A 14,020-nucleotide genomic window follows, 5' to 3' on the forward strand; every position below is an offset into this window, starting at 1 on the left:
CTGGCTTTTTCAGTCTTCTTTTTAAGAACACCAGAAAATTTTACAGATAAATAAACACTGGAAATACTGAAGCAGCAAAGTCATGTACTTAAAAGGTCAGGAAATGCTACAAATAATACTATTCTGTGTAGATACATTTTTTTCAGTCCAATGCAAACCCAGTGTAACCTCAGGTTTCATTACACAGCTCTTTCAGTAGGCAGCACAGGCAGGGCTTCCTTCCTTGACAGATACAAAATATTTTATCCTCATCATCCAGCACAAGGCTGCATTCCTTATGGACTGCATACAACTCCAATTCTGCTCTGAAGAGTTAAAAGCTTCCTCCCAGACCTTCCAATGGTGGCCCTTCTGACAGTAAGTACGAGTGTATTTTGATTTTGACAGCCTCCTTGGGAGATGAAACACTATCATCCCCAACTCAGAAGGAAACATAAGAAAATTAATAGTTAAGGTTTATTTTGGATGTTCAGTAAAAGAAGGTTTGAACCTCTTTTTAAAAAGCCATGTATAAACCAAACCTTATCTATCCTTCCAAACAGTATTTAATGTATTTTCATATATTTCAGGGACATGGTTCAGTGGTGGACTTGGCAGTGTTAGGTTCATGGTTGGACACAATGATGTTAAAGGTCTTTTACAACCTGAATGACTCTATGATTCTATATTCCCTAGTACTTCATGGGGGATGGACTAGATGATCCTTAAAGGTCCCTTCCAACCCAAACCATTCCATGATTCATTACACCCAAAGCACAGCCCACATCAATTTCTGTTAAGTGCCAGCGCTCAAAACCTCAGCAAACCAGACCCTACGATGCCAAGTCAGACACACAGAAGGGAATCATTTCTGAAAAAGCTTGGTTAAGATGGGTTAACCACCATCACATGGAGCTCCTGGGCAGGAGCAGAGAGAGTTTTATGCTCTAAGGCAAAACCTGTCTGCTCCACAAAAACCTCTTACAACCCTTGCCTTACTCACTAAACATTTTCCCACACCTGGAAGAAATGAGGCAGAGACCTTACAAAAAGGTTTTGTCACCATGTATACTCAATTCAACCCCAGAAGAGATTTGAGTCCTATGCACAAAACGAGGTAGGACCTGCAGAAAACAGCATGCAATTGTTTTAAGCCTAGAAATACAAGCAAGAAGTGCCATTGAACCTCAATTTTGGTATTCCCCAACTTCTGAGTGTTCATATTGAGACTAAGTATTCCACTATTTAGATCACTCATGACAAAAAGCAATGTTTTAACACAAGTGTTAATTTTTCCCCTAAGAAGGGTTAAATCCAACTAAACAGCATGCAATAGAGACAGAACATTTCCCCAATAAAACTGAAGTCATTTCTATTCTGTACAATAAGCTCGAGAAGCAAAATAAAAATCTATCTGCATAGTATGAGGTCAGTCAGGCTATGGATAGTTATTTTACATCTGAATATTAAAAACATATGCTTCTCTGTAGTGGTTTTTAGAAAACCTGAACCTGCTGTTGCTCAGCCTTTCTCAAGGAATGCTGAACACCTTCAAATCCCAGCGACCAGAGGACTGTAGCCATCTCAGAAGGGGGTCAAAGCATGCAGGATTGTAACTCTATATGATGAAAACATATATTGTTTAGACAAGATGGTGAACGTTTTTTAAAATTTAATCTTTAATCATTTCTTATTTACAAACTAATCCTAACAATGATGTAATATATCCACAGCCCCATTGGTTTTAGTCTCATAATTCAAACATATTCCATACACAATGCTAATTAGTTTGTATTATAGCAAAAATGTTCTTAATAAACAGAAATGTGAAACAACTTCAGGCTTCCTTTTTGATTATGCAATAGCCATGTAAAATAATCTTTAGGAGAAGCATTTCACTGTACATATACCGACTGGTCTATCTGCACCAGAAGCGATAGACTTGTGGTTGAACACTGCCCTAGGAGAAATGAATCGCACCACTGCTGTGCTATAATTTCTGATGCTGTTTTCAACAAGTCTCTGCATCACCAAGAATACTTTCAACTCACTTTCTTCGATTTTACAAGTATACTTCTCTATGTGCGTATACAGCAACAGCTAGAACAGGGCTCCAGTCTCAAGTGGAGTCTCCAAATTGCATTTTGAGGGAAGCATGTCAGGTTAACAAAAATCGTATACCAGGCCAGTCACAGGCTTTGACTATTGAACTGGTACCAAATGAAAGGCTGAGCTGAGTCCACCTGGGACGCTTGTATGCCACCCACTATAACCAGAGGTGACAGAGCAACCTTTATTTGCAAAGCTATTAAAAAAAACAAAAAGCAAACAATAAAATACATAATGCTTCAATTTTTGGTTGGTTTTAGAAATCTGATTTTTTACAAGAAATTAAAAGTGTTACATAACTATGTAATTAAAGCCTCATTATGAGAGATCATTTACTGGAAATGATCCATTTTGGTTAAGAACATCCTGGAAATTCACTGTGTACAGCATTCTCTTGACCAGTAAAAGGATGTAAACAGCGGTTTATGAACATATTTACGCTCAGACATAAATTTCAAAGGAGCCCGCAGCAAAAGAATCCATCCTCAATGGTGTATACCAAATGGAGAGCAACATGGTAAAAATGCCAAACATGACAAATTTTGCAAGCTAGCAATATTTACCATCCATCACAGAGTACTATATTCTCACGCAAGCATGTCACAATGAGAAGACAACATCTCTATAAGGGTAAAACAAACAGCATTCAGAATTTCTGAAAGCATTCTTCCAAAATTATTGCACTAGATTAGATTGCCTCATCAACAGGGCCAGAGGCCATTTACACTATTTTCTTTTTTTTTTTTTTTTTATGTAACAGAAGAAAGGATTACAGAAAGTTTTCTGGGGCCAAATTTGGAACTAATGATGGGAAAATTCTTTTGCTAATCCCCCATCTCTCCCACTGTTAGCAAACTCCTGAGGCTGGAAAAAACCAATGTCTCCTGCTACCCTGCTTCTACTTTGCTCATCAGTGCAGAATACTACACTCAGGAGGTTTGAAAAGGACCATCGGCTTTGAGAAGAGGCATAAAATCTCAAGGACAGAGCTATACTGAAAATCTGAGTAAAGAACGACATGAGACTCCAATTAAAACTTGGACACATTTCAACAAAATCAAAGGATGGGACTCATCTGCTCAGGGCAGATGTCTGCAAAGCAACCACCTCCATCCGAGCCCAGGCTCTCTTTACAGTTTGGTGGGGAAAAACTGGCTTTTTCAGGACACGCTGTGCCCTGCTCCTAGGTGGACGTGTCAGGCAGGCTGGAGGGATCACACCTGAGCAATCCTTGATGGTGTCTGCTGACTATGGAGGAAGCTCAGAGAGATCTGCCAAAAGACAAGCGTTGCAGGGACGTGGAGCTAAGCAAGGCTAGTGTCTCCCAGCCTGCCCAAGGAGAAGGACCGACTCTTCTGGAGAACACAGGAACCACTGCAGCCTGGCCCGTTTGCAGGATGCCCTCTTACAAACCTGAAACATTACTGCCCATCACTGCCTCTCAGCCCACCAGTGAAGTAAAAATAGATACTGCCAAGTAACTACCCTTCGAAAAGCAAAGTTTAATCATTTTTCAGTCATTTAACAAACACAAAAGAATTTACATGTACCAACTCTACTCGAGAAGTAAACTTTGCATAATTAATCAGGATGCCTCCAATACTTGTGCATCTGCAAATGCACAGCTACACCAACTGGCACTCAAGGGAAAATGCCTCAGGCTACCTCGAAGAGCTGGGAAGTGCAAATATCTCAACTGAACAGAGAACCTGAGCTACTAGGGAAGAAAAAAAGAGGCCTGAATAAGTTGTCCGGAAAATAAGTACAGTTGCCCAGCTCCCTAACGTCTGTTTCATTAACTATCAGACATTATCAGCTACTTCTGCATTAAGCCACATTTTATCATAACGCCAGAACAAGCTAAAGGCACCTAATTAGTTGCAGAAGGTGGGAATGTCCAAAGCAGGTCAGGGAAGTGGAACTCAAACTTCCCACAGAAACAGGCAATTTGATGGAAAATTTGACTTGAATAAAAAGAAATATTGATGTAGCACTTAATGCAGATTAACTTCTCCTGCCTCCCCACAATACAGACGATGCCATTATCACTCAGCACTAGGAAGGAAAGAGATTCCAAGTAAGGGGAAATTACAGGGCAGTTATCCTCATCAACCTAACCATGTAACAGTGACACGAGATTGGCAGAGTGCCTGAGAAAAGTCTGTAGATAGTTAAGCACAGGGCATGAAATCAGATGTGCAAAGCAAAAGTAGCCCCTAGAAAATATTGCTAGGGATTTCAGCTTTTCCAGTGTGCCAGTGGCAACGAAATGTCTGATCATACACCCCTCTATCCACAAAAAATTAAAAAAAAATAAAAAAAAAGGGGGGGATTGCATAATGTCAGAGAAAACATGGGAGTCCCACTTGCTTGGTAGTGATGAAGCTAAGTGCTGAGTAATCTGGACCCCTGTCTGTAAGAGCCAGACTATTTCCCACCTTTTTCAGACTGCTTAAAGATCTACAAACGATGCACTCTACATGGCTGGCAGATTTTATTCTTGTGGTTCTAGGACAGTGAAAAGCAGAGGCAACTCAGTGTTTTCTATTCCCCCAGGATCTGGCCTGCAGTCAGCAACAGGCAATCCTCACCACTTTTTACTCTGAGCACTCGGGAAAGTTTCCATCCTTTGAGAAAGAGTTGCCTGTAGCTCAAAAAATAGCTCACATGAAAACATTAAGAATTTTGCTTTAGGCTTTGTAACTATCTGTAAGACAAACAAAACTGGCATGATTTGCAAAAAAGGAGGGTTAAATACATTCCCAATGTCACAGATGTTTCAAGGCTTCCCTGCTAGAAAAGTCTGGCATGGTCACGCAGAAATGCGATGGTACAATACACTTTACCTTCAGGGTCCCAAAACCATAAGGATTTGGGGAACCTTCCCCTACCCCCAACAGAGGGAAATGGGACACAGAACGTGTATTTTCCTGATGAGAAACCAAGGTCTCACAGAGAATTAGTAAACACGCTCATGCTTCCCACCTGTTTTCTATTTAGAGCAAAAAAAGCAATTAATATGACTTTTTAAACAACAGTTAATAGAAGAAACTTATAAAACAGATTTTTAACTGAAAATGTCTTTGCTCACATGAGGCAGAGGATCAAAATATGACAAGACCACTAAGCATAGTTTCTCCCAGCTGCACAAACCATTTCTTAACAACCTTAGGATTAATAAACAAAGACATATTCTAGACATTTCATACCCCTCCTGGATTTAGCCATGTATGCAAGGTAAACATGAGAAAGCCGTCCCCCTTACTTCACTCTCAGTTGGAACGGAGCTCCCAAGTAGTACTTCGTGTTATGTGATTGTTAATACGGGAACCCCCTCACTCTGAGCAGACATGCAGAGAAATACAAGGGAAAAAAAAATATAGGTCCAGGAAGAAGCCAATTTAAGCATATCATTTATTAGCAAGTAAAAGGACATTTACCTTCTCAGTGGTTAAGTACAACAGAACCCAAGGATAAACCATATGGCTCAAGCCTTTGTGCAAGGGAGAAAGCTGGCAGGGTTCCAAGGCTTTAATTGAACTATTACCATATTGTAAGAGATGAAAAAGTCAGAAAGACTGGAGGATCTGCTCTCCTAGGGACAGTTTATGTCACGCGAACAATTAAGTGAGTAACAAAGCATATTTAACAGGAGAGCAATTCCATCATTTGGATACTGGTTCATTTTAAAGAAAATAGGTACTCTTCTAGTTCAATATTGCACTTAATTTGATCCTACATTCAATGCCATGAAACCTTCAAAATCCAAATAATTTGTAGCAAACAATACAACACTTCTCCTTTAATCGCTGGCTCAAGACTTTTCCATTTAGTGAATAAGGAAAGACACAGAATAAGAATGCTCAAGTGAAACCCAGCAACACATAAAAGCTTACCATAAAAACTGTCATAAAACTGGAAAATGCAAAAGATCGAGTATAAAATTAATTTTGTACTTTGTACAAATAATCACCAATCTTTTCTTTTAAAAGGCAGGCTTGACAAAAATATACCAAGTGTTATACATTGTACATGCTCAACAGGTTATGTAGTGAAACACAATAAAACAACCAGGTCATGAACAGATAGAATCTGTAGTGGTTGTTCATACATAAACATTTACAATACTGTCTTGTGGGCAAAAAGCAGTGCAGTTGTATGAAGAGTGAAAAAAAATAAATCACAATCTTACATAAAAATGAGGCAAAATGAGTCTCTATGAGTCTTGTTCTTACCATTCTGTTCATCCAGCTCATTCCCAATTTCCTGCCCCATTTGCTTTTGTCGGGATATGATTGAAGAAAGAGCATCGAGTCCAGCATCTTGCTCTGCAACAGAAAAATATATAAAGTTACATGAAAAAAATTGCTGATATGCCAGGCTATGTACTATAAAAGATGCAGAAGTGAAGAAAAAGATGTACTCTGTGCTTAAAGAGTTAAAATGTATTAAGAAAAATACATCAACACAACATGAAAATGAATCCTTGTGGCAACAGCACTCTTAAAATAATATGAATGATGGGTAATTAATATGTCTGCTCTAGCTGGGACATTTAGCTGAGGGTCGCCCCCCAACGGCCCCCCCCCCCCCCCCCCAAAAAAATATCCAAGAATTCAACATTCAGCTGTTACTCAATCATAAATGCAGGAGATTTTCTGGCACACACATAGAGATCTCTGATTAGCCTTTTTAAATTTTTCAAGAAACTTTTAACATGAACAAAAGACAAACAGGTGATGCAAACACCAAAGAATTCAGATAGATTTTTAAAGCTGCAAGAGGATACAGAGTGCATGGAAGAGAGCCTAAGACAGAGGGCACGTGAGGGGGCTGCTAAAGTTTGATGTGCTCCCACCAGCTCTGCAGACACTCCTTTATTAAGATCCATATCACCTCCGCTATTCCAGTTTGCAGGTACCACGCAGTCCTTAGTAAGCAGCTTAACCAGAATGGCCAGCTCTCATTGCCCAAAGTCATCAAGTAGAACGAGAAGAGATGCTGGAGGCTGGACTGTCAGTGGTCTGAAACTGCAGGAGCAGCAATGCTGCACAGAGCAAGACTGCCAGCCGGCTGCAGTGCAGCAGCCAGAAATTGTACAGGATGACCAGAACCACCCTCCCTTCAATGGGATGAAGGTCTGGCACCCAATACCTCTTTCAGCCTGCCCATGGGATACCTATGGTGTCAACAAAGACTGGAGCTTGAGGTTTCACCTGGGCCATCCAAACAAAGTTCATGCCATTCTCCTGAACCGTAACTATAAATGTTGTTTCACATGCAGACTGAAGCAGGCCTTATCTGGAGACTGATTTCATTTGATCACTGCCAATACTTCAATGGTATAGAAATTACCTCATTAACCACCTGACATACTCAGGCTGAGGTTTTCCAACACTTCCAAAGCTAGAAATTCCTTACAGATGCTAAGGGCCAAAATCTAAAGACCCTTTTTAGATTAGTTAATTCTTACCTTGTTCCAACTCAACAATACATCTAATGCACCCCAGCCTGAAGCACAGCAGTAATACCACTACTTTCAGTGCAACTAATGAGATCTCCACTGCAAACCAAAACCATTAATATGGTCAAAATCAGGGATGCCCTGTAAGGTCTTTGAAAATTTGATTTAAGAAGATGCTTCCAGTTAAGAATAGTGAAAACACAATACTGCTCCTGCAAATACGGAAAACAACGGCCTGAAACTATTATGTTTGACATCTCCAGATAATAAAACTTCAGCACAGGTTATTGTATTGACTTTCTATAAGGGTTCCTCTCAGAGTCCTAGCAATGCTTATAAATAACAGAAAAACCCTTGTACCTTCTATGATCCTTCGCTGCTGCTGCCTGAGATCATCAAAGCCAAGCCCTCTGGTCTCCTCAGATTCTTCCAAGAGCCATGGATTGGTTACACCTCGTTTGACCCCTCCCGTCATTAGGCTAGATCTGAAAATAATTTCAGCAAATAATTTTCAACACAAAACCCATTCATTGTATAATTTGTGCTTGCAAGACTGACTGAGATGGAAGTGTATGTATTTGTTGCACTCCGTGTGATTCTCTGCAATCAGAGAAGAAATTAACCAAAAAGAATCCGAAAATCTCCAATAACAAATACATTTTGCAGGCTCCATAACACTGCCTAGAAGTGGTAAAGCAGGGAGAGAATTAATTTTGCAGTGAACAATTAAGCTACAAGGTGAAACATATACCATACATTGTATAATATGTTCATATTAAATATTGTTTGCATGTAGAACACACAGCATTCAAAACTGCTAGAAAAAGAATAGGGTTTCTGGGAATACACATATTATTCATGTATTTGCTATGTGATCAAAACACAAACTTATAAAAACACTGAGGTACATCCTGAAAGCTTCCAACAGTAAAAGTATCAACACATTAATACAGATGCAAATCAGATGAGACTACTAATTTTCTGCAATCCTGACCAAACCTAAAAGGGAACGTATCTGCATTTCAAAAAATGTAGATGGAAGTCACACAGTTACTCTCCTGCATTTCCTAGTCTGGCATCAACATGAACAAGAAGTCAGGCACACACACTCTTAAATGAAAGAGTAATCAAGTTATGGGTTTTCTTCAAAAAGAATTATGACTTCAGGTTGTTTGCATTATAGACACTTCCCTGCTTACAACGGAAAAAAAGTTTTTCATGTCCAGGGCAAATAAATTCAAGTAGTAAAATGAAATGCCACTTAAATGTTTTTCTCAATAGCAGATTCCTGGTTTCTGTCTTTCAGCTTTTCATTGGTTTCTCCTACAAGAAAAACATATGACAGATGTGAGCCACTTGAACCCAAAACTGCAATTCAGATTTGGGCGAGAGTCATCAAAAGATCGGTTCCTCAATAGCAGTACTAGAAGTAAGAGTTTTTGCTTTCTGCTTTGCTTTTTTTAAACTCTGTATTTTATTCTCATTTTACCTTTGCCCTGTTCTTTCCCAAAGCACTTCCACAAACAAAACAAGAACAGTGAGCATTTTTAAGTTCTCTCAAATTCTCAAAACATTTTAATTATACCAAGACCTAAATTTTTTTAATTGTTTTTTTGGTTTTTTTAATTGAGTCCAGATCCCTTCTCTGTGAGATATGCTGAAATGCTGTACAGTACACACATATATACTCGAAATCATTTTGTGGTTAAAATCTTGTATCAAAAGAAGTTAACACTGCACAGTATTAGTGGAGCTTGGAGGAGTTCATGCACCCTGCCAATACGGGTTTCAGCTCTGTGGAAGGATGACTGAAGTCTCACAGCAAGGGTATTCAAGCAAAATCCAGAACTTGTGCCTAGGAGTTCCTTGAGGAATTATGGTGAACTAGAGACATCTCCTGGCCATGAGATGAATCAACACTGCTGAAAAATAATTCATCACCACATGAGTTTTGGGCCATCCATAAATTACAGGCACATACGTCCTCATCTGTGTACAGTGCACTACACACTTCATATTGCATTCACAGCCAGTTAAATTCAAGAACAGTTAACCTCTTCTCACTTAAAATTTTAACATGTTCACTCAACTTCATCTCAAGGTAATGGATTTGTCAGAATCAAAGAAAATTTTTTTTTTTTTTGCTACAGGAGTCAAAAGTCCTTATTGTAAATCACAACATCTCACTTAACCATCCTGACAATGCTGGAACACCACTCCAGAGCAGAACCCAGACGGCCCCGCTGTGCCAATGGACCAGCTGGCTGTCACGGGCAACATCTGAAAGCGAGGAGCTGGGATTCTTCTGTCTGCCAGTCCTTACACCTCCACCAAAACTTAACAAGTATTTATCTAGGTAGGGAATCGGGCTTGATTAGACAAAAATACACACACCTGAACTACAGTTTTACACATTACCTAGCTTTCTTCATTGCTTTGAGGGATTAAACACACTCTCATATTTCCTAGCCCCACAACGACTGCTACCAGGTTTACAAACCTAAACACCTTGGAAGCATTACACTTCTGAAGATGCAAAGATCATTACAGTTCACCCAGTTCAGCAGTTCAATTAGCAAGCACACAAAATCTAGGCTTAACAACATCTGACAAAATTATTTAAATAAAGCAAATGGAACATAAAGCTCTTCGCTTGCTAAAAAGAGCACAACTATTTCTGCCTGTTAAAAAAAAAGCCAAGGCAAGCAAATTTGAAATAATTTGCACCCCTCACTCTCTCCCTCCCCCCTAATAATCTGCCCTATTCTTGTAGGTTGGGTCATGACAACTGGTCTGCTCGTTACAATAATCTTTTTGACATGTTTGGTAACTACCTTCCCACACAACACAGCATAACTTCCTATTTCCTCTGATCTTACCATGTTTCGCTTTGGTGGTGTGAAGATTAAAGCTTATCCAATTAGCCACCCACTGTCTCCGCCAAGTTAATCACGTAAATCTTTGAAACCGTCACAGAGCAGTGGAGTGTGCGGATAGCTTTTGATTATAGGAGCAGATTTAACTAATTATGAGGCTTAGCAATGCGCCCAAGTATAAAAGATGATGGGGTTTAAAATCAGGGAGCTATGTCACTGCTTAACAAGGGAGGGCTTATCTTCCAGAAGGCACTGTTTCACTGATAATTCTTATAAAACTTTCCAAGTAACTTAGATTAGTCAACCAGCACTTACTTTAGACCAAGGCCACACATCAAGGCTTACGGCTTTAGAAGACTGATCAGCAAGACTGAATTTTAAACAAAACCTGGGTCATATGACAATTGGTTGGATGATCACTTGAACATTCCCTTAACGATACAGTTATACAGTGGGGCTCTGTGAAGTGCCCAGGGCACCTCAGCTTGCTTCACAGGTCAATCTCCACAGCAATGGCGAAGAAGCAGGGGTATTCTCTCACTTACAATTTAACTGCTCACACTGGCAGGCAGTGCATTTTAGGAAGCTCCAAGCTAACAAATAAAACCAGTATAATTTTACCATACAAAACAAAAGCTATCTCCCCCTCCAAAAACCCCAGGAGAAGCCACACGAGCACAAGCACTTCCAAATCCCCTTCAGGTACCTTCCCAGGTGGAGACTTCCCCACAAGAACTGCTCCCGACAGGAAGCCTACAGAAGGGGCAGCATTCCCTGCAGCTAGCAGAGGACTTCCCTAGCTCTACCAGCACAAGAACCAAGAGCAGCACATCTCATGGTTAAGGAAATGCCGTGTTGCTCTTGACACCGTTTATCTATGGTTCGGTTAACTGGTCCCACTGGCTTCAATGACTGGAAGCTGCACAAGCCAGCTACCTCACGGGATGCCGGACAGCTGATTTGCAGAACACAGCTACTTTGCGGCACCTCCAGGACCACTAAATCCTGTCCACAACATAGGCACAGCAGCTTCGCACCACAGAACAAGCAGCTACCAACCACCTCATGCTTGTACAGCACAGCAGGTGCCCATGGAGCAGCAGCACAAGGCAAGCAACAAGCTGGAAGCGTGTTTGCACAGTTGTACAGGTGCACTTGGAATAACACGTCCATTCGAAATGCTGAGTGTCTGGGTGGAGGGGTTGTGGCAAGAAACTACACAGAGGAGGTACCGCTACACCAGGGTAAGCATCCCCCGGAAAGGTTATCTTTATAACAACATTTATACTCACATTTTATTTCATAGCAGTCTCACTTTCCTATGCAAACCCTCAAAATATACACACAATAAACATTTCCGTCAGAGATTAATCTTGCTGTCAAATATTACCATCTTCTTTCTACACCATCCCTTATGTTCTATGCAAGATTGGACATAGCACAATACTAAATATATTATAAAACAGCTTATATAGTGCTCATCGAAACAGTCTCACCTCTACAGCCCACTTGCACTCCTCAGGAGTGAGAGAATTACAAAAGAGAATTCTTTCTAGAAAGACGCTGCATCTTGTATAATTTCATCCAGAGAAAAGGTGAAGGGACAAATCTACTCCGGTGAAACTATCTGTCCTGTTCACAAAATGATCAACAACTCCATCACCTGCAACTCGCATCTCTGCACCCGAGGCAATGGACTCCCCCCTCGGTGCCATTCAGAGGGCTACTTTCGGGACAAGACGCAGTACTAAGTTCACACCTGAACCTTTGCTCTCTGTGCGGCAGCTGAATTTTGCGTGACCACAAGCAACAGGAACATGAGCCTCCAAGCAGGTCTCAGCTTGGTATCTGGTCTCACTACAGACCCAGCATGCCCTTAAGGAACCTCTGGTATGCTCTGAAAGAAGAGAGACACAAACTGTCCCTTGAACACAGACCAGAAACTTCACTATCTTACTGGAATTTTTCTTAAATTTGGGGTGGGCTCAACAACCCTTGGGTTTTGTGGTAAGCCAAACAGACACTGTACCTGCTGCCTGCATGAGGACACACTCACGTCTGCACATGCTGTAACCTACAGAGTGCTTCCAGGTGACAAGTGGTACGACAGGAGATGACCCACGTACAGAGACACACTTCAGTGGATGAGGAGGGTGTCGAGACAATTATGACCATGTTGGCTCATGACTACACAGCCAAAGGCACATTAACCCTGGAAAAATCCTGCCCCAGCCCCTAGATTTGATCTTATGACTCAAGCCTCAGACATTCTCAAGCATGGGTTTCTGGATGGACAATTGACCTCTTTTTCCACCCTTTCCATCGATCTCCTAGACACAAGGCTAATCGCATCCCATGTCAGAACGCTGTAGCTGCAGCTGGGAGGGCTTGCAACACTAACTGGTAGGGAGGAAGGAAATCAGGAAGGAGTTTTAAAGGCACCTAAACAACTATTTTTAATCTTGTTTTCCAAAGAGCATTTGCTTTTCCATAAACAAAAGCCAGGTTCACATAAGCATTTAAAAGCACCTAATGGCTTATTGATTAAAGTTGGGCACTCAATTCCTATTTGGCATTAGGCAAAATGCCTGTTTGCAATAAGACCTAAATGTCCTACATCTGACAGAAAAGTATTTAAGCAGAAAAAATGGTAACCCACATTAAAAAAAAAAATATATGGACTCTTCTAAAAGTTATCCAGGGTAGCTATTACTTAAGGTATTTTGTGTCCCACAGCTATCAAAAGTTTTCTATATTTTTGAGAAATTAAAAGAGAAACCAAGAAAGGCATGTTAAAGTACACACAATTTATTTATTCACTGGTGATCGACATATACTTCTACATACTGACTACCTGGTCAGGCAGGAGGAGGAATATTCTTGATTCCTTTGCCTCCACAAATGTTTAAAGACTCACAAAACTTTGATACTGTGATTTCCAGAAAGTCAACGTTTCTAGTTGTTTTCTTCACTTCTTGCTTTCAAATAGTGTAAAACCATAGGGATTTCTACTCCATTAAAGCCTCTGTTAGAATAACCTGCACAGATCTCTTTCCAAGGAGAAAAGAGGGGAGAAGATACTGAAATTGCCTATTGAAAACCAATTAAAGAAAATTTAACTGACCCTAGTCAAGCAGAGTCACGTAAACAGCACAACCTTTCCCCTGGAAAATTCCAGTTGCATCTTAATTAAGACCGACAACGCCGGAAGGTAAACTAATGCTATACCAAAGTAACGTAGCGTCCTGCCCTGTGTTCTGGCCCAAGTTGTCAGTTAGGATAAATACTAAGAGCATTAAGGCCACTGTACTTCACAATCAGAAATAGCTTTACAGCAGTTTTCAAAGGATGTAAAACTCACTGAATGGTGACCAAATATAAACGAAGATTAATTCTAGTGAAACCCTCACAGTTATAGGCCACGGGGACAATAAATATGTGATCAGCGGTGCAAGAAGGTTAATGAAAGGAATGACTGCTGGAAAGAAAAAGACTTCTGAAAATGTGTGCTGTCACATCAGGGATGGATTAGATACGGAAAACCAATACAAAACCAGAGAAAAGTGTCACTGCTAGAACTTAATCAAACAAC

General features: G+C 40.4%; 1 protein-coding gene across 3 annotated transcripts in view; it reads right to left on the bottom strand.

The window, feature by feature from the left end:
• STX8 (syntaxin 8) overlaps window positions 1–14,020 on the bottom strand; it is a 112,599-nt gene that overhangs the window by 88,956 nt on the left and 9,623 nt on the right. For all 3 annotated transcript variants that reach the window (XR_011327181.1, XM_069798889.1, XM_069798888.1), the window contains 2 exons: window positions 7,913–8,037; window positions 6,324–6,416 (listed from right to left, as the gene is read on the bottom strand). Coding sequence is in view for 2 of the 3 variants with exons in the window: in XM_069798889.1 (XP_069654990.1) it covers window positions 6,324–6,416; window positions 7,913–8,037 (218 nt within the window). In the remaining variant the exon portion in view is untranslated. The remainder of the gene's footprint in view (window positions 1–6,323; window positions 6,417–7,912; window positions 8,038–14,020) is intronic.

This window comes from Haliaeetus albicilla, chromosome 12 (assembly GCF_947461875.1).
Source record: "Haliaeetus albicilla chromosome 12, bHalAlb1.1, whole genome shotgun sequence".
Taxonomy (NCBI): domain Eukaryota; kingdom Metazoa; phylum Chordata; class Aves; order Accipitriformes; family Accipitridae; genus Haliaeetus; species Haliaeetus albicilla.